This window comes from Tiliqua scincoides, chromosome 3 (assembly GCF_035046505.1).
Source record: "Tiliqua scincoides isolate rTilSci1 chromosome 3, rTilSci1.hap2, whole genome shotgun sequence".
Classification (NCBI taxonomy): domain Eukaryota; kingdom Metazoa; phylum Chordata; class Lepidosauria; order Squamata; family Scincidae; genus Tiliqua; species Tiliqua scincoides.
In genome coordinates this window covers 35,295,659-35,321,214 of record NC_089823.1, presented here as the reverse complement: position 1 = coordinate 35,321,214, position 25,556 = coordinate 35,295,659, and the positions used below count along the sequence as shown (strand labels likewise).

General features: G+C 42.3%; 1 protein-coding gene across 2 annotated transcripts; it reads right to left on the bottom strand.

Moving 5' to 3' along the window:
* Positions 1-1,199: 1,199 nt before the first annotated feature.
* On the bottom strand, positions 1,200-25,556 carry TTF2 (transcription termination factor 2). Of its 2 annotated transcripts, none has more exons than XM_066620069.1 (23): positions 25,474-25,556; positions 24,708-24,819; positions 23,793-23,879; positions 23,615-23,681; positions 21,721-22,626; positions 21,086-21,212; positions 20,083-20,265; positions 18,725-18,882; positions 14,647-14,728; positions 13,815-13,931; positions 13,468-13,618; positions 12,611-12,716; positions 10,807-10,997; positions 10,133-10,286; positions 9,439-9,530; positions 7,238-7,314; positions 6,148-6,290; positions 5,878-6,048; positions 4,629-4,681; positions 3,876-4,029; positions 2,882-2,964; positions 2,262-2,336; positions 1,200-1,552 (listed from the first exon to the last, which is right to left on the bottom strand). In XM_066620069.1, the coding sequence occupies exons 1-23, from the start codon at positions 25,499-25,501 to the stop codon at positions 1,408-1,410; spliced, it is 3,462 nt and encodes a 1,153-aa protein (XP_066476166.1). In that variant the 5' UTR covers positions 25,502-25,556; the 3' UTR covers positions 1,200-1,407. The 2 variants fall into 2 exon arrangements, with proteins under 2 accessions (XP_066476166.1, XP_066476167.1); XM_066620070.1 differs by having other exon boundaries at positions 6,148-6,287.

Below are 25,556 nucleotides of genomic sequence, written 5' to 3'. Positions count from 1 at the left end.
TCAGTTTGGTAATACAAGATTATTTTCCATATTACGAGTAGGTGACAACAAACATTGTGTGGATTTAAAAGGTACACTGCAATCTGATGCTCCTCTGACACAAATTTGTCATAGTTATACTGTATATACTACATGGTGCTAACTGTGCCTGCTCCAAGAGAAGGTTCCTATGGAATGTCTTTTTCCACAGCTAATAAATTTTCCTCCCAGCAAGGCCAGTCACTTTCATTTACAGAAATGCAGTAGCTCATTCACAAATTTATTTATGCACTACTTTTCCTCTCTAAAGAGAGTCAAAATTTGCTTAACAGCATTTTGGGCCAACTGGTTGTTCCAACACTGGACTACTAGTATCTGTTTCCATTTGGTGTCAATATATCCAGGAGCTGATGCAACCAACAAAACAGCAATGAGCAAACAGATTTGCAAGGGAGGGGGGGGGAATGGCAGCAACAAGATATGTGAAAAGCTGATACTATGCTAGGGAGTCTATAAACTGGGCACTGGTGGAAGACTTTTTGATGGGGGCAGACATCTGTGGATACTCTCCCAAGACATTAGATTTCTTCCCTCCTTGCCAGTTGAAGACATTTCTGCTTAAGGTTAACTCAGGTTTAGCTTGATGTTTACTCTGCTACATTGTATGCTTTCTACAGATTGACTAACAACATTTACTGCTGCACTACTGTGACTTAATATTTTGTATGCTACTTTGGTTGACCTACATTATAGGCAGCATAAAAATCTGTAATTAAATAAATTAAAGGAAGGCCAAGTTGGGTCACAGGAAGGGTGAGCCCTTGTATTTTACAATTCTGTCTCTCCCTCTGGGCCTTGATCACTGCACTCAGTCCCACTGTCTATTCTTACTCAATTCTTCCATCATAGTTCCATTTTTATGGAGCACTCTGATTATTTCTAAAGTGCATTATTAATTGCCTATTGACAAAGTTCCTTTCTACACATGTCCAGCTCTGATCCTCTGCTTTTTGCATTTATTATTTTGAGCATATAGCAATACTTCTCTGCAGTTCGGTGGATTAGCTAGGACACCTTTATACACCTGGTTACCTTCCTGGATGCCCTAATTCATTTGAACAGCTGTTCAAAACAGTGGATTTAGAGTCTACCCCGTGTGACATGATGTGTACAACATGCAACTGACCACATTTACTGGGTAACAAGAATATCAGACAATATCCTCAAAATTCCTTTATTAGGTACAGACGGCATGTTTGCCTACATGACACCACATCGCTAGAAATGATACATCTGGTTATTGATTGGGCAAACATTCCTCCTACAGGATGTCATGCCTACAAGAAACAAGAACCACAACAACAGCATACAACGATTCGCTTTGAAAAGGCACACAGCTGATTTCTTCCTATAAAGAAAAGCTGGTGGTTAAATGCCAAACAGGAGTTTGAGATCTGCCAGGTTGAGCTTTGTGAAAGAGTCTTCTCTGCCCGACAGCACTTTCTGGGCCAGTTCTTTTTTCTTGGTTTGCAGGTCCGAAATCTTTTCTTCAACTGTCCCTTCACAGACAAACCTAAAAAACAAAGCACAATCTTCATCTGTCCAAGTTATCCAAATATCTGAGCAGAAATGAGTGGTAACCAGTTAAGAACAGTGAAGAACCAGTTAAGAACAGAGGGATCAGGAGATCAGGCCTGAAGATTTTTTGCAATAAGACTTCAGTTCCTTTCACATGGCACTTAAAAACAACCTACAACTCTATTAATTTATATCCGTATCTAACTGTCCTACCCCCAGCCTCCTGACAGCAAGGTTAGGGCTGAAAGATCTATCCACCACAGAGGCTGATACACTGAAACTGAACTGAAGTGACACTGAAGGAACAGGAAATGGCAAATTGTGGGCAGGCTGGCCTGGAGACCGAGCCCATTGACCCAGTTAGATATCTGCAGAGCAACAAGGCTCAGTTGTCTTGTGGAACTGGGAACAGAAGTACTGCCAAACCCCCCTAAGAGGCTTTAAAAGCAGATCAGCAGCAGCCAAGGACTCTCTTCTCCCCTTGCTTAGCCATACTGAAAGAGCAAGGATGACAAGGAAAACCATAATGATAAAAGTAGGACACTCCCTCTCCTCTGGGGTTAAGGGCTTGCTGCCCCATAATGCAGAAGGAGGTGTAGAAGAATCAAGCAGGGTGCAAGCTCAGAGTCACCTGCCCTTCATCCTGAGGTGCCCCCCCCACCCACAGAGACAGACAATAGTATGAAACATTTTACAAATATGACCTGTGAATTGTGACATTGTTTCGTTGCCCCACACGATAAATGCGGTCACAGGCTTGGTCCTCCAGTGCTGGATTCCTGAACACAAAGAAAACAGCTGTCACTCTAAGATCTAGTTATGATTTAACTGGGAAAGAAAACATATTCTAATGCTAAGCTCACTGCATAGGATTGCCAGACTGACCTTGAGATTTCTCCTATATTTCAAAATCTAGTGCTACCTGAGAAATGAGGCAGTGACAATGTCACCTCCAGTTTTCCCAGCATTCTTTCATTTCCCCCCTCCTCTGTCAGTTATGTGGCACCCCTGGTATCCTCCTCACACCATGAGTAGGAGAGAGGCTGGTTGATGAAATTAACTATTGCTATCTCATGAGCAGCTAAGAGCTAAGTTAAACGGGGGTGAGGGGGAGGGAAAACTTTACTGCAGACACAACACAGTCAATTTGTAAGATTTTTTTAAAATTACAATAGGAGAGGAAGAACCAAATAAATATGTTTGGTTAAAAATTAATGACTTGATCTTTTTAAATCAACCCAGATCTGATTCTTGAAACTGCAAATACAAAAGGAACAGCTCTGATCAATTTTTGTATTAAGACGTAAAAGCTGCCTTTCTTTACCAATGCATGTCTAACAGAAAGAGATGGTTTCCTCCAACCAGATTAAGGCCAACACCTCCTGCTAGGAGTGAGATCAACATCACCTAGGACAAGACAATGAAAGAATACAGTTAACTGTCTCCCAACACATAGATACACAATTTCTTCTGCCCTTGGTTAAAGTTAATTAAATGAGATCTAAGCAGCCTACCATCCTTATTCGTAACACTGAGTAGATTAAAACCACCTCTTTGGAGAATAAGGGCCCAATCCTATCCAAATTTTCAATGCCGGTGCAGCAATAATGTCGCTCTGAGGAACGGGAACAATCATTCCCTTACTCTGAGGAGGCCTCCATGACTGCCCCTCTGCCTGTTGGCATGGCTGCACCAGCACTGAAAAATTGAATAGATTTGGCCCTTAGTCCCTCTACATACAGGTGTACACATATAGCACAGGAAAGATTCACTCTCCATTACTATTTATTTATTTGAAAACATTATAGTCTGCCTGTCTCTTCCCAAGACAAATTCCCAAGGCAGCTTACAAGTTTCCATAAAATAATACAATCAAGCTTACAATAAATAAATTAATTAATAAAGACAGTTGGGGATTGGCAGTTCAAACCAACAAGTAAAAAATAGAGCAGCATCTATAACAGAGGCACAGGAGGCAACTACCAACCCATCTTTTAGTTGAAACTTTTGAACTTTTAGTTGAAAAGCGGTATATAAATACTGTTAATAATAATAATAATAATAACCACCCAAATACTTGATGAAACAAATGTTTTGAGACCTTGCTGAAAAGCCATGAGGGAAGGGGTAGTTCTTAATTTCGCAGGAAGGGAGTTCCATAATTGTAATGCCCCTGCGGAGAAGGTTTGCCCTCATGCTCCCATCCTCATAAATTGGGTCAGAGGCACAACTTGCAAGAGAGCCCCTCAGATGACTTAAAAGAGCAGGCCAGAGTGTATGGGAGGTGGCTGTCCCTTAGGGTTGTATGATTCCCATACCTGAGGTCCTTTAGGGTTATTGTTGAACTCCTCAACCACATCCATTCTCTGCTTAGGATTCACAGAGCCATCCACTGTGGCATATTTCAGGCCAAGCTTCTCAAGGTGCACTGCTACAACCTTCAACATGCTGGTCCACTGAGACACAATGACACTGGGGAAAAAAGGACAGAAAACAATGACTCCAGTTCCCAATCTCACCTCAGCTATAAACTCCCCCTGTGGGACCTTCCATATGCAAAGCATGTGGTCTACTACTCAACTAAAGCTCAACGTATTATGATTCTAAAATGGATAAACACACTTTGCAAGCATACTAATGAAAACATTACTAAGTTATCAAAGGGGCTCTTCTTGAAATAGGCTCCAAACGTTGTTGTCCACTTCCACCTTTACTGCCACTTAATCTCTCTATGTACTGAGCTACTAATGCTTCTCCATCCCTATTTATTCAAGAAATGAAAACAAGAATGCAAACCACAAGGTTTATTCCTCACACAGAAACTGACTTTTGTATTTGAACTTCACAAATACTCCCAGATCCCAACGTAGTTGGATAATTAAGGTTGGAGTACCAAAATGTTCAGATGCACCACATCATGGAATTGAATCTGTTCCAAAATTGCTCTTTTTGCATCCCACCCAGCTACTGGTCTGCAACAGCAGCCCACCTACCATTCCCTGGGCTTTGACATCATACAGCAGCCCAAACCCACAACACTCTAGAAAGAAACCTGGTGTGGCAACACTCACCTTTTCTGGGAATGAACTTGAATGGCCTTTAGTTTTTCCAAGAGATGTGACAGCTGGCAGCAGAGAAAAAAAGAGCACTTATTGTCCAATTCCAAGCAGCCAGAAGCAAGTCCCAGTCAGTTGAATGAGACCTGTCCAAGTAATTGTACCTAGAACTACTGCCACCATCTCTGTACTGTAGTCATGGGAGTTTTGGAAGTCAACCTAATTTTCGTCATATGTATTTGGGGAGGGATAACCTGAACCCAAGCCTAACCTGGCAATTCCCACCTTGCTTGAAATAGTAGTTATGAAGCTAAAATTGGTGGACAATACACAAAATGTTGCCCAGGATAACAATGCAAGATCTTCCATGATGAACAATATGCATAACGGAACATAGTATTGGACTGCGAAAAAGAAACAAAAAGTCGTAACCTGAACTGTTCTCAAGTTTTTCTACTTTGCTTCCATAAAAAAAGTCTGACGTGGTCACAGCAGTTCATCTATTAATGAAAACATGAAGAATCAACCAAGATGTGATGTTCAGGGAGAAAAAAGTTCCCCTTCTGCCATTGTAAGATTCCATGCCTCTACCCTTGCAGTTAATTTCAAGTCTTAAGGAAACTTTGTCACCCAAGTTCAACTCTGAAAGGTTAAACAACTATTTTCCAATATCAGACTTACTGAGCCTGCTTGCATTTTTCACCTACACACATCATAAGGCTACAACTACTAAGCAACTAGGCTAGAAAATTTTACACAAGCATGTTTGACTATCCTCCATCCAGTAAACAAGATACAAGTGCTCTGTTTCAATGTCATACCCAACTTTTAAAGAGAGAAAAACCTTTATGTAATGAAGAGATATGCAATAGAAATTGTCCTCTGCTCATAATCTCTCTCTTTCTCTGCTCTCCAGGGCAGCAGCTTTTGAGCTCTTTGGGACTTCTTTCCTCTTCTGTGGTGGGCATACCAGGTATTTGGTAGGATTAAGATTGCTTACATTTTGCTGTGGAACTCCAATTTATGACTGTCTTAAATGTGGGAGTTACTGCATTACAAGGGATCTGCTGGGTCTTACCTGAAGAGTCTATTCTTTGTTGCTGGGAATGTTTTATTACAATAAATGTTGCTGTTCATTTTAAAAAATGAGTTATAGCTTTTATATTAAAATTACGTTGATTAGTTCAAAAACAGAACTTGAATTGAGACCATTTTTAAAAAGGGAGCCAGGCACCCCTAGAAAGGCTTGCCAAAATTTTAATACCTTGGTGCTTTGCCTGGTAGTTTCAAAAAGATCCACACTGAAAGCTGTACCAAAGAGGTACACCGTAGACTGAGCATCATCACTGGCAGGTTCAGACAAAGTCAATGCATTGAGCTGCTCCTCCAGGGAAAGACTGATACCTTCACTGTTCAAGTTAGCCTGGTCCAGGGCCTGGAATGAAAACAACACAGTCAAGGATCAACTATTTCTGCACCTGGATCCAATGCCTCAAAAGTGGGGAGCGACCACACAAGAATGTCATATAGTTACCACTTTCAGTAGGGAAAGATGGCAGCAACACTGGCGGAGCCTAAGCAGTAGGGACAAGATGTGAACAGTAGTGGAGACAGGAGGAGCATCTTTGTTAGTCTTTTCAAAGGAGTCTGGTTGACCATGTCTAAATTGCTGCGCTGCTATCAAGAAAGTACATGTGTCAGACAATACATGTGCCAGAGCAATAGCAGCAGGCTGTCATTCAAATTTCCAAAAGAGTTAGGTCAAAATTCTATCCAACTTTCCAGCACTGACATAGCTGTGCCAAGGGGGCATGTGCTGCTTTCTGCAGTTGCGTGGCAGTCATGGAGGCCTCCTCAAGGCAAGACAATGTTTGTTCCATTACATCAGAGCTGCATTGCCCTTACCTCAGTGCTGGAAAGTTGGTTGGATTATGCCCTTAGAAATCTAAGGAATGCAGACATGCGGCTTCTGTAGAAATGCGGTAAAGCTGGGATCCACATAACACTACTAAAAAATTATTTTGGAGAGAATACCAACATTTAGGACAATAAAATTAGCATTTGACCTAGACACTTAACAATAAAAAGAAAAATTGATACATGCATTTGATAGATCCAATAAACACACAAGGAAGTTCCAAACAAATTTCCTAGGTTATAATCTTCTATCTAGGATTGTTTTCTTGAATCCAAGAACATTCAGCTCAATGAATTAGCTTCAGATTTGTCTTCAAAGTTTCAGAGATATGTATGGTTTCAATTATTTTTTGGGACTTTCAGTATCACAGCTATTATTAAAAATATTTTTATCTTTTCAACAACAAAAAGAAAGAACACAAAGCAGTTTACAGAAAACAAGTAAATCAAATTTGATTTCATTTATTTGATCAAATAAATCAAATTAAGTATACCATGCAATTTTCAGTTTTTATTATAAATGTCTGAGATTTGGCTTAAGCGAACTGGACTAATTCAGTAGCGGATGGGATAGGTAGACCACAGAAAAAATGAACATGACAGTATAACAGGAAAAAATATCTGAATTCATGGTGATTCTTATCAGATTCTTATAACCATACTTCTACAGATACTGGAGGGGAGGGCAAGGTGCCTCAAATTCCAACCTTTGTCAAATGGGTTATCTGCAGTATGTCCTCCACATCTATCTTCCTGCCGCTTGAGGTATGACTGCAGTGTTGACCTGGTTGAAGAAAAGAAAGCTCAATTCATGAACACTAAAGCACAGAAGTGAGTCCCTTTGTGCTCCGTGGGGTTTACTCCCAAGATTTAAACCATAAGACAGATTTGCTCCCTTGGTGTTTCCATTCTAAACAAACAAGCTGAAAAATATTGTTAAATGGGACAGTTTCAGCATGACGAGAGGCAAAGGGAGAGAACGTCATCAGGAAAAGAGGAAAGTCCCATCTCAACACTAAACGCTAATCAAGTGAGTTACTAAAGTACACTGCAGTGACATGTCACAAAGATGGCGATTGCTATAATGCAGAGAGCTGAATTGTGAGTAAATCCCAAGGAAGTGAGGAGAACAGACGTCAGCAAGAGAAGGGATACAGAAGATGACAGTGTATACAAGGCTCTTCCTTTTATATGTAGTTCCAAGGGAGGCCAGCCCATCACCCCCATGATGGACCTCCTCCCATGCAGTGGGTATGACGCCCTGGGCAGTGGGTATAGTGATGCACCATTGCCCCACTGGGTTTTTTGGCTATAACTTTTGATAGAATAGGGATATTTCATCACAGTTTGTTTCAGTGCATTTTGCACGAAATTATGCATCAATGATATGAGGGTCGCCCAGAAAGTAATGCACCACATTTTTTTTCTTCAACAATTATTTATTGAACACAATGAAACTTACACACAAGAAAGAATGATGTTTCTTCTACACTCCCTATTTTTCCACGTAATCTCTGTCCAGTTCTATGGCCTTCCTCCAGCGAGACACAAGGGCATGTATGCCCTGTCGGTACCACTCCTTGTTCTGGTCACGAAGCCATTTCTGCACTGTGCAAATCACCTCTTCGTCATCCTCAAAATGTCTTCCGTGAATAGCATCCTTTAATGGCCCAAACAAGTGGAAGTCTGAGGGAGCTAGGTCAGGGCTGTAGGGTGGATGGGGTAACACAGTCCAACCCTGTTTAGTGATGTGTTCCGAAGTCCTCAAACTTGTGTGAGGCCGAGCGTTATCATGTTGAATCAAACATTCACCTGGGTTGTTATGGCGCCGAAGTCACTGGAAGCGCTTCTTGAGTTTGGTTAATGTCTTCACATGAGCTTCAGAATTAATGGTGCTGCCTCTTGGCATCACATCAATGAGTATGACGCCCTCACAGTCCCAAAACACAGTGATCATGACCTTACCGGCGGAAGCAGTTGCTTTGAATTTTTTCTTCTGTGGAGATTGAGGATGACACCATCCCATCGACTGTCGTTTTGTTTCGGGCTTAAAATGGTGAACCCAGGTTTCATCACCTGTCAATCCTGGACAAGAACGCTTCCCCCTCATCTTCAAAACGTTTCAGCAGCTCAGAAGAAATGTTTTTTTCTGAGAGATTTGTGGTCCACTGTAAGACAGCGTGGAACCCATCGTGCACACACTTTTGAGTGATCAAGAGCACGGATGATTGCATCCACACTTCCTTTGCTCATTGACAGCTTCAGCGCCAACTGCCTAGTCGTTATGCGTCGGTCCTTGCAAATGAGCACATCAGCAAGCTGCATCTTGTCAGGTGTGACAGCCGTGGATGGCCGCCCCAAACGCTGCAAATCTTGGAGCTCTGCCGAACCGCCTTCTAATGGCCTCACCCTCTGTGCCCAGCAACTAACCATACTTCTGTCGACTGCAGAGTCTCCATAAACGGTACACAAACGTTTGTGAATGTTCCCAACAGTTTCTTTCTCCGCAGTGAAAAATTCAATGATGACACGCTGCTTGTAACGTACATCACTTACAGACGCCATTTCGAAACACTGCTGCAGCTACGCTATCTGTCTGAAGAAACCAAAAATTTGTGTGTGCACTCCTGAAAATTCAAATGTATATCTAAAGTTTTGCATTCATACCATTACTGTAGGCTGAGAAAAAAAATGTGGTGCATTACTTTCTGGGCGACCCTCGTATATAACATGATGGTATTATTTGAAAATACCAAGATTTAAAAAGTAGTGGGCAATAGTAGTGTCACCCTCTGTGCATGTCACCTGGTGCAGCCCTCCCCACTCCCCCTAGCGATGCCATTGACCCAGGCAGAGTCAGCTACTGAAGGGACTTGATTCTTAATGCCTCAACAGACAGTCATCGTACCTTGATCTTGCAAACAGCACATCATACACTGACTGCTCATCATCTGAGAGTTTTAACCTGTGCAAATGAGTGGAGCGTTGAGGTAGTGTTACCTACACACAGAGAGGAACACACTGGATTAAAAGAAAAAAGTACGTCACCATGATTATAATACAGCTGCTTAACATTAGTAGCAGATTCACTTCTGTGACAGGTCCACGTATTTTTTAACTTTCAAAAGGTCTGGGAATGTGACACATTCCCAGTATGTTCCTTTCAGTCTATGAGTCTTCGGATAAACCAACTCAATGATACAGCCTAGCCTCAGAGTCCAAAAGCCCAAAGTCATACAGGATTTTGAGACAGCCAGAACTTAAAATCACCAAGTCCAAAGAGACAAACTTTGGCTGTTAAAAATCCCAGTAGTTAACAAGTTTTCTCCTTTATATGCCTAAGCAAATAAACAAACTCGTTGTGCAGAAAAGACTGCATGTCTTGCTTAAGAAATGGGCTCTTCCTTATTAAAGGTAATATTGCCCTGCTGGCAATGGGAGGTTCCTCTTTACTGCATTTTAAAAAATTTAAACTTTCAGTGTTGAGTATCTGATAGGTTTCTCCTTTTCTCAGATCAAAACAACTGAATGGCAATTCAGAAATTGAGGGTTGTCACGTGCAGCTCCCTTTCCCCAGGAGAAAATTATTTTCCAATTTTTACCAGAGGCTTGCCAGAAGAATCCAGCTGGTTCTTGGTTCTGCGCAGTAAGAGGCTCCTGGTTAAAATGGTCAACCTTTCTCCTCCTTTTTTTGTCTGATTATCCACCTGACTTTTCCACACCTTAAATTCATCAAAAGGAGAGCAGCGAAGGAACCTAGGGACAAAAGACAGTATGAGGAGGGCAGTGGTGACAAGGGAAGCCCTGTTGCTTGCTTTGATGGAAAGGGAAAAAAAGTGTTTAAATGTATTGGGCATATTGTTACCCCCTTTTATTTTATTTAGCTGTGCATCTCCCCCATCTCCTACAAGTTCTCACAGCAAAGGTATAGGCCAGGAGTCAGCAACCTATGCCCTGCAGGCAGGATCTGGCCCACCACCCAAAGTCATCTGGCCCGCAAGCCTCCCATCCAATTTGCTGCATGCCCGACTGGGAATCTTTACCTCCCAAGCCAAGCTCTGTGCAGCTGCTTCTTCAAGCTTCGAAACCTGGAATTTCTGTGATGACATCATTGCAGAACGTCTGGCGTCTTTGCCTTAAAAAGTTGGTGACAGCTGCTCTAGGCAAACAGAAATTTGCCCCTCCTAGAATGTGTGAAGGACTCTGAGTTTGAGGCCCTGCAAAAATGCTGAGTTTATGAGGCTGATGTTTTTACATGTGGTCAAGATCAGCTCACCTTAGGAGAGAGTACATATCCAAGAGGTTGTTCTGAATAGGTGTCCCAGTGACTGCCCACCGGGCAGTAGCTCTCAGTTTACAGGCTGCTATGGAGGCCTGCACCTTTGGGTTTCTGATGCTGTGAGCTTCATCCAGGATGATTCGAGCCCACTTTATCCATAGTAAGGGGGAGAAGGGGAGTGATTTATCCTAGAGCAGAAAGGAAATGTGCATTTAAAAAACTTGAAAGCATGGGAAATGAAAGACACATATTAGCGTCACCCAGACTGAGTTCCGGCATTTTATTGTTATAATCACTTCTCAAATTTGATTGATACGTCAATCAAAAAAGAAGCTGAACCATTTCATATTACAGCGTTAGTAAGATTCAGACTTCGTGCCAAATACTCCCAAACTCTGCAGAACAGAGTGAAATCAAGTATGTAGATTTAGCAAACGTGCATCCACTTAATCTGCATACTCAATTTATATATTTGCACTGCTCCTTTGGGATGGGAAAGTGGAAGCACTGGCGTCCCTGGAGGGGGAGCAAAATGCTAAATTTCTTCAGGTGCCTGGCTCCTTTTGTAAAGCAGCCCCTTCTCCTCACCTTCAGAGCCAGTCACGGCTGCAAAGGCTTTTGCAGTGATGACTGGTTCTGCAAAGGCTTTTGCAGCAATGGCTGGTTCTGAAGGTGAGGAGGAGGGACCGCTTTATACCAGGGGCCAAGCACCTGAAGAAACTTAGCATTCCCCCCTCCCCATAGATATCAGTAAGTGGAAGAGATGCAAATTCAGCATAGAACTAATACTGGAGGGCGAGAAATCAAAACACTGACCAACCTATGTTAAATCTTGTGTGAAGAGGGAAGTGAAACAGATGGAAGTAAGGAGAGGAATTGGTTGATTTAATAAGTGACGAATACCATACCCTGGCCGCGGGAACTCTCACCAACATTTTTTTTATGTTTTAACAGAAATTATGGCTATATTTTCATATTTCTCTTTGACAGAACACTCTTCCAAGCATGAGATATGTAAAATGCTTCTTTTGTTCAGTTAAAATCACTGCAGTAAATACGGGGAGGGAATTGTACTCCTATAGCACGATCGCATTTATTAGTGAACCTTAAATATGGTGTGCAAATAATGATAGGTTTATGAAACTTCTTTTACTACTTCCTATAGCGGAACAGACTACCCCAAGGACTTCTTTGGCTACCAGGGCTAAGTTACACAATTCCATAAGCTGAATATATTATTCACTGAAGCTATAGTGATATTCTAAGTGGACAACAAAGCAAGATGTAATTCCTCTGTATGTGATCTCTATGTCAAAGCTACACATACATGCATCACTTATAAGACACACACACCTTAGTAGGTATATTAAAGCATACTATTACTAAATTGTAATAAATTATATTACTATAATATATACTAAGGCACTGGTACTCAAACGTCTTGGGAGTAAATCTCCTGAAATGTCTTTGTAGGGGAGGGTGAAAGGTAGTGATGAAATCCCCAGGATTGCACCACTGTGGGGGAAGGAGGTGCTATTTTTAAACTTACATGCTGTCAGGGTCTGGGGTGTGTGGGGAGCCCCACAAAGCACTCTGCAGGGCTCCCTGCGGCTTGTAAAAAGTGAAAGTTGTGATTGCAATGAAACCAAAACTTCCACTTTTGCATCACTGTTTTCCCCCTGCCCCTTAAAGGGAAAGGCTACTCTCCAGTTTGAGGACCCAGACTGTACTAAGGTATATTATTATTGTATTTACTGATTTCTAGAGCTCCAGCCATGCACATAGTCTGCATATTAGTCACCTGCACAAAAAAGTCTTCAGCAGCAACTTCAGCTTCTTCTTTCTGTGTAGGAATTTCTTTGGCTAGAATACTATAGGTAGTGACAACAATGTCAAATTCAGAGAGGCTACAAAGAAGGGGAGAGACAGTTGGTGAGCATACTTGGTGTTTCAGTACTACAATGTGCACACTTTTTATAAATCATGGGGTAGAATCAGTGTGGCTGATTTCAGTTTTCCATGTTAACATTGCCTTTGCTAAGGGAGGAGCTGGCAAACAGCAAACCTGATTCCTGCAAAAGAGCATGCATTTCCACCCACCCTTCCACACCTTATTAGAGGTAGAGAGAGGGATCGATAAATAGCACAGCCTGGGACACAGAATTCGTTCCCTACCCATCATAAGAGTGAAGGCTCATTCATCTGCTTCATAAGGATAAATGCTAACTGCTGATAGCAGCAGAAAGATGCGAAAGGCCTAAATATATGACAAGTGGATTGTGAGCGGAATCTGTTTCCCCAAGGAAATTGTTGAAGGGATAAGAGAATATCACCACATATATAGCCCTCTTCAAGTTTCAAAGTGCTTTACAAATGTTGTCTGAGTAATATTCAAAGCAGCCCTGTAAGGCAGGGTGGTTTTGGTACCCTATATTGCAAGTAGAGGCTGAAGATAACTAATGAGGCCTTGGAAGGAGTGAAATCTGAACTTGGGACTGATGGCCCCAGGTCATACTCTTAAATATGCTTGCTATACCCGCTCTCCGCATCCATGCTTCTTCAGCATTTGAACAGCCCTGTACATCTAAATACTGGTCCACAACCTCAGCTTCCAGCCATGTGTTACTTATGCAAACAACCTCACCACTTTTCACTTACGCAGTAGTATTCTTATTTCTGCTGGGCCCATGGTACAGACAAACTTTCAACTTGCCACTCCTTACGTGTCTTTCTACCTCCTTTTTCCAGTGATGGATGAGGGACGCAGGGCAGACAATCAGAGTCCCGTGGGAAACAACATCAAAAGGATCTTAAAATATAAAGATTAGTAGGTACAATATGTTTCTTTTACCAAGTATGATCACAATAATGCAGCCTCAGCTACCACACTTTCTTTCTACACAACCAGTACATCATTTCTCTTGTGTTGCAGACTGCATATATAAGACATATATGCCACTACAGACAGTGGCAGCAAAATTTCCAGCATCTTGTTATTTCCATACCTTTTCTCGACAGCCAAATCTCTAGTTTCTTCTTTTCTCCCCTCTCTTTCTGTAACAATTTCTGGGCCAGGATAAGAGCAATCATTGTTAAAGTCTTCCCTAAGCCCATATCATCAGCTGGGAAGAAAAAGGAGAGAACAGAACAGAAATCAGGGAGTGACAGGCACAAAGGGCACCTTAAACACTTGATCAGGCACTTCAGGTCTTGTTGATAGTGGTCCTGCAATGCCTTGACTGCAAGGGGGGGGGGAAATGAGGATCTGTGGCATGAGGCAAGCTGCCCGTTCAGCTGCATGTGCTAACCAAACAAGAGAACACTACAACTGGGAATGAGTTGTTCTCTGCAGGCCAGCATTAATGTCATCAGGATGTGTCCAGGCTCTTTGCTTTATAATGCTCTGGGTGAGTCTGCACCCTGGATATGGAAGTGACAGAAGCATCACTCCTTAACAAATCCATCTCTCCAGGTCGCTGGGCTTCTATCTTGCCAGTGATATCTTCAGCAACACTGCCCTGGATCAAGGCTGTTGAGAATAAGGGGTGGAGTTTAGCCAAGCTCCTACTCCGTACAGTCTGAGCCCACAAGGGCTCCAGCTGAACTTTAAGGTTCCAATACCATTTGCCAAAGCCTTCTTCATTCCAGAAAAGATCTTTGTAAACCTTTCAAAGGTTGAGAAATAGATTTGTGTCAGGGCTTGATTAATATCTACTGCTATCCTAGGCTGCAAGACAAAAGATTTCCATGGCCTATTTCTGGCCCTCAACTTCCAGTATAACAGTTAAAAAAAAAGCAACAAACCTTAACATTGCACATTGTCTAAAGGTTCCTTACCCAGAATTCCACCACATGGCTTCTGATTCTCCCTCCACAGAAGCCAAGCCAGTGCTTGTTTCTGATGTGGCAACAAAGAGACCTGAGAAAGTCAAACATAGGATTTGAAGTTAATTGCTAGTTAACAACTGATTGCAATTAATATATACAATAAACTGCACTCTGTGCAACAGGCTTTCATCTGGGCAGGAGGTCTGCCCAGGAGGCAGGAGGTCTGGTCTAGAGGGTAGAGCCTCCGTCTGCCTGAAGATAACATCCACAAAGTCGCCAGTTCGAGGCCACCGGCACCGTGTGACCTTGGAGCAGCTGACAAGCTGAAGCCGAGCTATTCCATCTGCTCTGAGCGTGGGAGGATGGAGGCCAGAATGTGAAGCCAGATCGGAATGAAACACCTTGAATGTAGTCGTTCTTGAAAGAAAGAACCTTCTTTGAAATGGTAAAAATCCCTATTTAATAAGGGATTTAATAAAGCCTGCCTATGTAAACTGCCTTGAATAAAGTCTTGAATAAAGACCAAGAAAGGCGGTATATAAATACCTGTTATTATTATTATTATTATCTCACTGGGGCATCAGGCTTAGCTTGATATGAGTCATTCCATTTATTTATATTTTATTTCACTTTTCTCTGGGCAACTGACATGGGCTCCAAGAAGTTTCCTGCCAGGTACACACCCATTTAGCTTCAGTGATGACACAGTACAAGATGTTCCCAGACCATTGAACCTGGGCCATGAATTCCTCAGTCATGAAATACATGAGGATTTTCTTTTACAATTCTTTAATATTATAAAATGAGCAAGATACAACAGCTACAATAAAAATGAATTTCCACTTTAAGTACAAAGTTTTTTTAAAACAAAACTATCAATTTTTCTGTATCATAAGAACATAAGAACAGCCCCACTGGATCAGGCCATAGGCCCATCTAGTCCAGCTTCCTGTATCTCACAGCGGCCCACCAAATGCCCCAGGGAGCACACCAGATAACAAGAGACCTCATCCTGGTGCCCTCCCCTACATCTGGCATTCTGACTTAACCCATTCCTAAAATCAGGAGGTTGCGCATACACATCATGGCTTGTAACCCATAATGGATTTTTCCTCCAGAAACTCGTCCAATCCCCTTTTAAAGGCATCTAGGCTAGACGCCAGCACCACATCCTGTGGCAAGGAGTTCCACAGACCGACCACGCGCTGAGTAAAGAAATATTTTCTTTTGTCTGTCCTAACCTGCCCAACACTCAATTTTAGTGGATGTCCCCTGGTTCTGGTATTATGTGAGAGTGTAAAGAGCATCTCCCTATCCACTCTGTCCATTCCCTGCATAATTTTGTATGTCTCAATCATGTCCCCCCTCAAGCGTCTCTTTTCTAGGCTGAAGAGGCCCAAACGCCGTAGCCTTTCCTCATAAGGAAGGTGCCCCAGCCCCGTAATCATCTTAGTCGCTCTCTTTTGCACCTTTTCCATTTCCATTTTGAATAATGAATTTACTATTACATGAGCACAAACACTCTAGTACTATTTTAAAAAATAAAGCTGCCCTTTGTAATTCTCAGAATGACACAGGAAAATCTCCAAACTTGAGCTAGCTCTGAAACTGACAGCAATTCTTTATGTCCAAATGCTGAAGGATGAATAGTTCCTATGTGAGAAGGCACCGCAGACACTTGCCTATGTTGGTCTCACAGATAAGCTGAGGGCAGATTTTGACTCAAGTCAAACTATACAACTTTAAACCAAAAACACAGCCTTTGGATTGCCAAAGAGGTTCCTCGATAAAAACTGATTAAATTAAAAGCATTTGGTCGATTAGGACAAGAATAAGATGCAAAAATCAAAACAGAAGCGGGAGCTGCAATAGGAGATGTTAATGCGCAGCCATCTTCCCCCACCCACTCAAAAATCATGGAATTTTCTATGACCCTCGGATAAATTGGGGGATAAACTTAGGGGGGGTCCCTGACTATAATTTTGTCTTATTTTACCAGATCCTAAAAAATAACCTACCAGTAGTTGTTACCCAAGAACTGTATAGTCTCTAATTTATTAAAAATATAGTAAAAGATCATAAGATACATTTTTATTCATTAACTTTTTACATTCTGGTCATCACAACCTTTTTGTAAACACTATCAGAGTCAGTGCACTGTAAACAAATACCAGTAGGACCATTAGTCAAATCCTTCTTTAAGATGCCTGGTGTGTTAAGCCAGAGGCTCAACATACAACTTATAACACATAACTGGGAGTGTGGAATTCAATTCACAGGGGAGACACAAGCAAAAAGGAATGAGCATGAGCAAGCGCAGCTACACATAGCTGCAACCCAATTTACTCAGAAGTAGACCCATTGCTTTCCATGGGTGTTATTCTTAAGTAATGGTGCACTGAATTGTAGCATCAGGTTTTGTTTCAGATGGAAATAAGAATTATATCCTGGTGTTTTTAAAACCAGACCTCTGCCAAACATTTGCAATTTGGATGCAAATCTCTTGTTGTCTTGTGCGCTCCCTAGGGCAGTGTTTCTCAAACTGTGGGTCAGGACCCACTAGGTGGATCACAAGCCAATTTCAGGTGGGTCCCCATTCATTTCAATATTTTATTTTTAATATATTAGACTTGATGCTATCATGGTATGTGACTGCATTTGGGGAAATGTTACAGACCTGTACTTTTACAAGCTACAATGTATATTCTTTTAACAATGATAGTAAATAGGACTTACTCCTCGGTAAGTGTGAGTAAGATTGCAGCCTAGGATTGTTAAAAATTTCCCTGCTTGATGATGTAACTTCTGGTCATGACATCACTTCATGTGGGTCCTGACAGATTCTCATTCTAAAAAGTGGGTCCCGGTGCTAAATGTGTGAGAACCACTGCCCTAGGGCATTTGGTGGGCCACTGTGAGATACAGGAAGCTGGACTAGATGGGCCTACAGCTTGATCCAGCGGGGTTGTTCTTATGAAGGAGGCTGCAGAAGGGTTGGGTTTGATCCTGACAAAGATAATGAAACTTGCTTGATTTAAATGGATGCCTTGAGTACTTCCTTACTTTTTTCTCAGTAGGAGTGAATAGGTTAACTTCAGTTGCAACTTTGTAGATTCAGTGCCCTGGAGAGTAATAGCCCTATAATTATCTCTGCATTGTCCTTTGGGCTTCTAGCTGCAGAGGTGCGCCTGAACAGCCCTGACCCAAGTGACCCACAGATAAGACAAGATTTACACTTAATTTATTGGTAGAAATTTTTCATCTTATAGGCAAGTATCTATGGATACTATTGAATGAGGGAAAGTAAGGCCACATCTTTAATTTCAACATGAACCAATATGGTACAGATAAATAATACTTTGAGTGTGAGACCTAAAGGAGAAATGTTTTTTGGTTTCCTTTCAAAAAGCTACCTCAAAATATTTGCAACTCTGCCATTTTGCTACAAGCAAAACAAAACAGGCACTATCATAACAGGCATTTGCCACTGCAGGATGACCAGCTGCTAGGTTGGGAGCCCTGACTATCTCTTCCCAAGTGGGTCCAGGACTTTTTTCCTGATGATCTTGCAAGATAGTCCAATTTTATCTAGGATTCAGCCCACTGGAAATTTTTCAAGAGCAAACCCCAATACATGAATGGGAATGGCAGGAGAGCAGAGAATGTGACAGATGTTGTACAATTAGCAGAATGTGGTCTCAGCACAGGCCGAGGTCAGGGAAGTGGGTGAGACAATCAGCTGAAAAACAATGCATTTATGTACACATGAGGGCAGATGCAAGAGCACTAGGAAAAATCCAGGATGTGTTAAAATTCAGTGCTCTCTGATGGTTGGTGCATGTATACCTCTGTAACAATAAGCCTAGAACAAGCATCTGAAGAGGCTTACAAATACCAGCAGACAACTGCACTCAAAATATTTCTGCCTTTTCCCATTTTGCACAAAATCATTCAAAGTGTAAAGATGCTTTGGTAATGAACTTTTTAGCTTATGTAAAGCTGGCAGCACATTGTTTATTGGCAGAGACTGATAACGATAGAGATAGGGAACAAAACTACAGGATGATCTTTCTTTCATTCAACTCACCTTTAACCCAGCCGGGTCCTCAGACACTGTCTCTTCTGTGGGGCAGGACTCAAGGGATTTGTGGATCTGATTAATGGCATCAGTTGTGGCATTGTACACAGCTCTCAGGCGATCTTCAGTCATCCGGCCTCCATAAAGGGCCTGCCCATGGGAGCTCTCTAGAAGACAGAGAATCAAGGGATAAATAACTATAACACAGGATCTGAAGCAGATGTGATGTAGGGATTACATCTGACATATTTCTATTCAGACCCAGCAGGGCTCATGTTGACCAAACCAGTCATGGGAACTGGAGCTTCTGACGAAACATAATGGCCAACAAGAGATTTCTGCATTTGTTTGATCCTCATAACATGGAAGCCTGAATCAAGAAAGTCTCAAACAGAGAACTCTATGGAAGTAATATCTCTTGTATGTTTAGTACAGGGGGGAAAAGTAGAACTAGATCCAATTGGTACAAACTGCAGGAGAGAAAATTCCAGTTGGATATTAGGAAGAGGTTCTTGATGGTAAGGAGTAGAACAGATTGCTGAGAAAGGTGGTGGATTCTCCCTCACTAGAGATCTTCAAGCACAGTCTCGACAGACACCTGCTGGAAATGCTCTACGAGGATTTCCTACTACAGGCAGGGGGTTGGACTAGTTGTTTGTGGGTCACTTCCAACTCTATGATTCTATGAAAGACTGGCATGAACAAATCATTTTATGCACCAGATATCCACCCAATATTTTGCGATAGTGACCTAATAAGGTTAAAGTGACTCGGGAGACAGCAAGAGATGCTCAATGCTTTAGCCAAGTCCCCCCCCCATATGAAAACTCACAGCAAAAATTCTTATGTTCATAGTCAGCTTTCTTTCAATGGATACTTAATTTTATGAGGTCACACTTATCTCAAAAGTTCAATTCGCCTTCCAGTGTGTAATCTACTTTTGTGCAATACATAGTAATTTGTTTTCATAGAACTCTAAACAGTTGTGTTGTAGAATTGTACAGTTGTGTTGGAGAGTGCTAGGAACAGTCTATGTGCACTAATTAATCCAAATGTATACACCATCTAATAGGCAAATACCAAATTAGATTTTTCATATTTCTTCCCTTGCAAAACAAACAAAAAACCAAAGAGAAATCAGCGCCCAATATCTTGTTCTGTTATCCCTTGATGCTAAAAGCATCTAACTGTGGAATGATGTTCACTTAAATGTAAGAATGCAGCTAAATATGTATTCATAATGCAACACCTTTCCAGCTCTCCTCTCCTCCCAATGTGCTTGCTCATAGATCTGGAGAGACATTCCAAAGATACAATGTAAGTCTCATTAGACTTTACTCTCAGAGCTGGTCTCTCCCCCCACTTACCTCCAGAAGGCTGCCTCCAGGGCTGACTGGATTGCAGAGGAGGATGCAACTCTAAGGAGCTGCCTGCATGATGGTCTTGGAATGACTGTGGTCCTCCCTCTCCCACAGTATCTGGTTGTTTTATGGTGCTTTTGCCGAATGGATTCTGTGGCAACTCTTCACATCTAATACTGCTCACATCTCCTGTGGTGCAAAAGCTAGTTTAAGCAAGCAGAAATGGTACACAGTACAACTTCTCCATTGCCTACACTTGGCTAGAGCCCCCCCCCTCCACCCCAGGCTGATCTTATAAGCCACTCTGGGTGATGGTTGAGCGGACAAGCAGCTGACCTCACACTCCAAAGAATCCCGACCACTTCCTCAGGTAATATAAGCTGCAAAGACTCCCAAGCAATAAGACCAACAGATACCGCTGAAGTGGAGCCCAAGTTGCGACAGATGCGAGATTTTACCTTTGACGTGCCCAGCAACATTGTCACAGCAAGCCACTGTGTGAGCTTCACGAGTCACTCGAGGGGACAGATGCAATAAGCCCCACACTACATGAAAAAGTTCCACTGGAGGGCGTTCTGTAGACATGATGGTAGCAGAGAAAAAAATGTTCTTTGCTATCATCACCGCCAAGGAGCAGGCTCCAATATGTGTTCTAGCCTGTATTTGGTTGAACTCAATATGGGTTTTCCTCTACCATGGTTCAAGACGCCTGCCCAATTATGTCACAGCCTGCAGCTCCTCAGAAAACTCCCTTAGCTCCACAATGAGGCAGGGGGTTGCACAGAAGCAATCACATCTACAGTTGCAGTCATTTCTTTGACCAGAGCTGCGGATGAGTTGCCAGCCCTGGCAGTAGGAAAATTCCCCTTCAGCCCTCAAGAATCATCAGGATCCATCAGCCTGTGACCCAGTTAAGAGCTCTGAAATAGAATTCTGTGAACTAGATAATAAAAAAAGTTTTCCTAAAGAGATGGAACATTACCTCCCAATTCTGAATGAATCAGCTTACCTTCTTTAACGTGATCTTTGGATTCCAGGTTAAGAGAACTGAGTGCAGCTTCTAGTTCTTGAACTTGCTTCAATATACGTTCCCCTTTATCTGGTAGAGATTTCAAATTCACCATTTTTAGTGTGTTCTAGAGAGAAGCGGAGCAGGGCAGAAGAAAAAGTTATTGGCTTCCTACAGGTTAGATCTACCATTCTCTCCATAGCATCTCTGAAATATTTCAGAGTTATGCAGGATTGATTTGCACACAGCATCAGCAGCGTGTTCTGTGACAATTGCTGTGATTCAATCACACACTTCAATGCTTCCCTCCCAGCCTGCCCTCCTCCGCAATCAATGGAATACTTGATTAGGGAACTGCTCATTACCAATTGCTAGCAAGGAAAACTGCTGCTAGAAAGCGATCGAAGCACACAAAGGGCCAGAAAATAAAAGTACAATGGCATGTTTTGAATGACACCAACTCCAAGCAAAGATCCAACAACATGACCTAGTGGCTAGAATTCTTTGGGGGTTTGTAGCAATCCAGAAAGCGTTACTTTGAAACAAAAAATATTTGAGCCCTGTTGCAAACAGAAGCTCAGACACTGGAAAAGAAAGCAAACTAGTATATGAGAGAGAGAAAGAGAGAAAGAGACCTTTTTCTGTCTCAGCTGAGCTGTAAGGTGACTGTGCAAGTTTCTGGAATTCACTATTGCTTTCTTCTGCAAAACTTCTTGCGAGATAGAAGACAAGTTTTTCTGATGGTGAACCTTTTTCTCCTGGGGAAGGGAAAGCTCGACAGGTAATTTTCGGGGCACAAATACATCACTGCTAGCATCTTTACTAGGACAGGTTATCTCTTGTGGATCTATTCCGGTCTGAAATAATGCTGGCTGTTCCTCTGGATTTCCTTTAGGGGGCACTGCTGGCAAGCCTGTACATTTCTTCTCTTCAATTGTCCCATCACTGCTCATCTTGCCATTTGTCTTCACTGCTACTGCTTTGTCTCGGCAGGATTTTAATTCTCCCTTTCCCAGTTGCTCCTCATTAAGGGGCTCTGTGTTTGATGTGTGGCTATTGAAGACTGGCAATGACTGCTTTGGTTTGACTCCATTCTGCAAGACATCTTCAGTGGATCTCACCGTTGAATCCTTTCTTATATGTCCAGAAGTCTCAAACATTTTGCTGGAACCATATCTGATTGGCTTTTCCATTTCAATTGCAGACTTGCATGACTTAATCTGGGTTTCTATTCTTTCCCTGGATGCACTTTTTTCTTCTCCAAACTGTTGGTGCTCAGTCTTTATTCCTGATAGAAGCTCTTTCCTAAAAAATTCAGATAACTTTTGCTGATCCCTTTTATCAGAGTCTAGAACTTCTCTGTTCTCCTTTTCTTTTTTTACTAATTTTTTATCCTCACTGTCATTCCCTTGTTTCAAAGACAATGAGTCATGACTCTTGCCTGGTATTTTAAATGGATTTCTTTGATCTCTGTGATTAAGGAGCGACTCCAACGTGCGCTGAGACTGTGGTTTAGTTGACAATCTGATGGTTTTAGAATCCTATAAAACACCCAAATGAAATCTTAGTTTTGCATACAATTTAGAAATAGTATAAATACTAGGGCTATGTGCACTTCTGCAGAATTCCTCAACAGAAATTAGTACATAGCATGAAAGTTAATACCCAGATGATCTTTATTTTTAATTTTTAAAAAAACTTCTACACCTCATGATTACGAAATCACAGAACAATCAGGACAGTATTGTGCTGGGATTCACTGCCTTGTACACTTTCCTATCCATCCCAACAGACAGCATTAAACAGATGCCATGGCCCTCTATATACAAGTCTGATACCTTTTCTGTCAACCCATATCTTTGTTAAACATTTCTGCTGTTTGAGCCAGAATTATGCAAGTCAGACAGATGCATATTTAAATGTGCTACATATTTTTAATTTAGATACCAAATCTGATTTCCCTAGTACAGATGAATACTCATTCCTTGTCTTTAGGCTAGCAGACTTACAGCACAAGCCTATATATGTTTACTCAGAAGTAAGTCCCATTTTGTTCAATGGCACTTATTCCAAGGTAAGTGTGTTTAGGATTGCAACCTTGTAGGCTCATAAAGCTCAAGATAAATTATCATCTTCAGTTATGCCCCATTCACTAACTTAAGATGACAAATTAATGTGGGGTCACCAAACATCTTTTGCTGAACACCAATATAATCCTTCATCTTTATGTCCAACATAACCCCCCAACAGTGGTTAAAAACAACTTTCAGGACATGTTCATAACTTCAGAACAGTCAGGCTGTGAAAAGAGAGGCTCTTTCTTTCCAGTGAAGCAGGACCTTGGCCTTAAATGCTTCTTCCTTTATGGAAATAGGCTTCAAATTACAAGGCTCCGATTCTTGGAGATGGGTAGCTCAGATTATTATGGTGAAGACATGCAAAGGAATCTGCTGTTATGCAGTTAACTGGCTGGTATGCAAAGCAACTTTATAAAAATTTCATTTCTCACACTGAAGCCATTAGGTATACCTGCCACGGCACACTTCCACACCATTTCTTTCCTTCCAGCTTAGCTTTATCACATCGATACAACAGTCTAATAAACAAAACAGAACACAGTGTTAAACTGGATTCTAATGCTTTGAGCACCCCATCCACCTGGAATACAAATGCCAAAACTTCACAAGTTCTTTGGAAAAAAATATACCTGTATGTTTCCGCCTCCTGCTGCTGGATCAAAGCTTGCAAGTCCACAACATGCTCAACGTGCATCAGGCAGTAAGATGGACAAAGGCTGGGGAAAGGAAAGATAGTTATATACAAAAGTAAGACTTCTGGCAAAAATACTTAAAGGGTCCTTGATAGACCTTCAGTTAATATTAACTGCTCCTGTGTTTTACTATCCTCCCAAATTTCTCTCATTTACCGTAAGTAAGGTGTTGTGACACCCCAACCTGAGGGCCCTGGCCTCTGCCACCTTAGGGGGCGGGGGGGAGGCAGCTATGCGATTCCCAGGATCGCATTGCTAAGGGGGCTGCAGGGACTGGCATTTACTTACCAGTCCCTGCAGCAGCCTCCCAGGGGTGCAGAGAGCTCTGCACAACCCACCATAGGGCTCCCCAGCCTTCAAAAAGTGAAAGCGCAGTGATCATGCTCCACTTCCAGTTTTGCAGAGGTGGGGCACGATCGCTCCACTTTCAGTTTCTGAAGCTTGGGGAGCCCTGCGGAGGATCGCACAGGGCTCCCCACACCCCTGGGAGGCTGCACCTCCTTAGTGACACAGTCCTGGGGATTGCTTCACTGCCTTCCCCCTGCATCTGCGGCCTTCCCTGCTCCCTCACAAAGACTTGGTGGCTTTCAAACTCTCCCAGAGAGTTTGAGAACCACTGGTTTAAGGCCATAACTTTCTCTTGTCCTGTCAGAAAAGTAGAGGTAACATAAATGTCTGACTATATCCTGAATCGATAATGCCCAGTTTGACACAGTCCAAAGATTTTTTCCAATACAACAACAGAGTGGCAGAATGTTACTTCATTGTGAGGATACTAGGGCAAGTGGCTGCTCATTCCCAGAGCCTGAGATTTAAGAAAATGAGCAGGAACCACAAAGCTGTTCAACCTACTCAGTGGAAAGTTGAAATCCGCAAGATGGTCGGTTCTGAACTCCACACAGGTAAAAGCTTTTGCCTTTGTTAGGGCCATCTCGGACACCAGTCTTCAAAACACAGGGAAGCCCTGAAAAGAAAGAAAGTGAAAGAGAGATACATTTTAAAAGGTGCCATGGGTGGAGCTCAGAGCAATTCTAGTCAATGCCTCATCCCAGTTTAAGGAGCCATGTCTCCCAACACCGTCCCATCTCCAACCCTAGGATTGGATCTAGACATTTCTATACCATGACATAAAGATCTGTTGGTTTCTTCCCCCACCTTTAAATTCTTGAGCTAAAATTACCCCTGCAGTTTAACACCAGCACATTATTAGTCCAGGGTGCACTCTGCAAACAGATCCTGTCTGGAACAGCACTGAAGTTAACTGACATGAGTCAGCTGAACTCCTGTACAGGTAGGTACTTCATCTTAACCCATTTCTGCCCAGCCCACAGGTGTACACATTTGATTCCTGCTGCATATATGCAACGTTGGGCAGAAATGGCTTAAAAGTGTTAGGAACTGCAAATTTGGGGAGGGGAGTGCCTTAATCATGTTCTCCACCCCAGCTCCTCCTTTTGGCCCTGCTGAATAACCAACCGGATGAAGGGTTGCTTAAGCTCCTGTGTCTTTGGGGTCGGTCCTATTAAATACTAAATAATAAATAGTACTAGATCTCAGCTCTTGATTTTCGCCTTTCCCAGAAAACCCTGGGCACTTGCCGCCCTCCTGCATTCCTCACCATGCACAGAGCAGAGCACTTTCTCCATCGCTAGCCGCTGGTGCAGACCAGGCTCTTGCCTCTCCTTTCTTCCACCCAGCGCA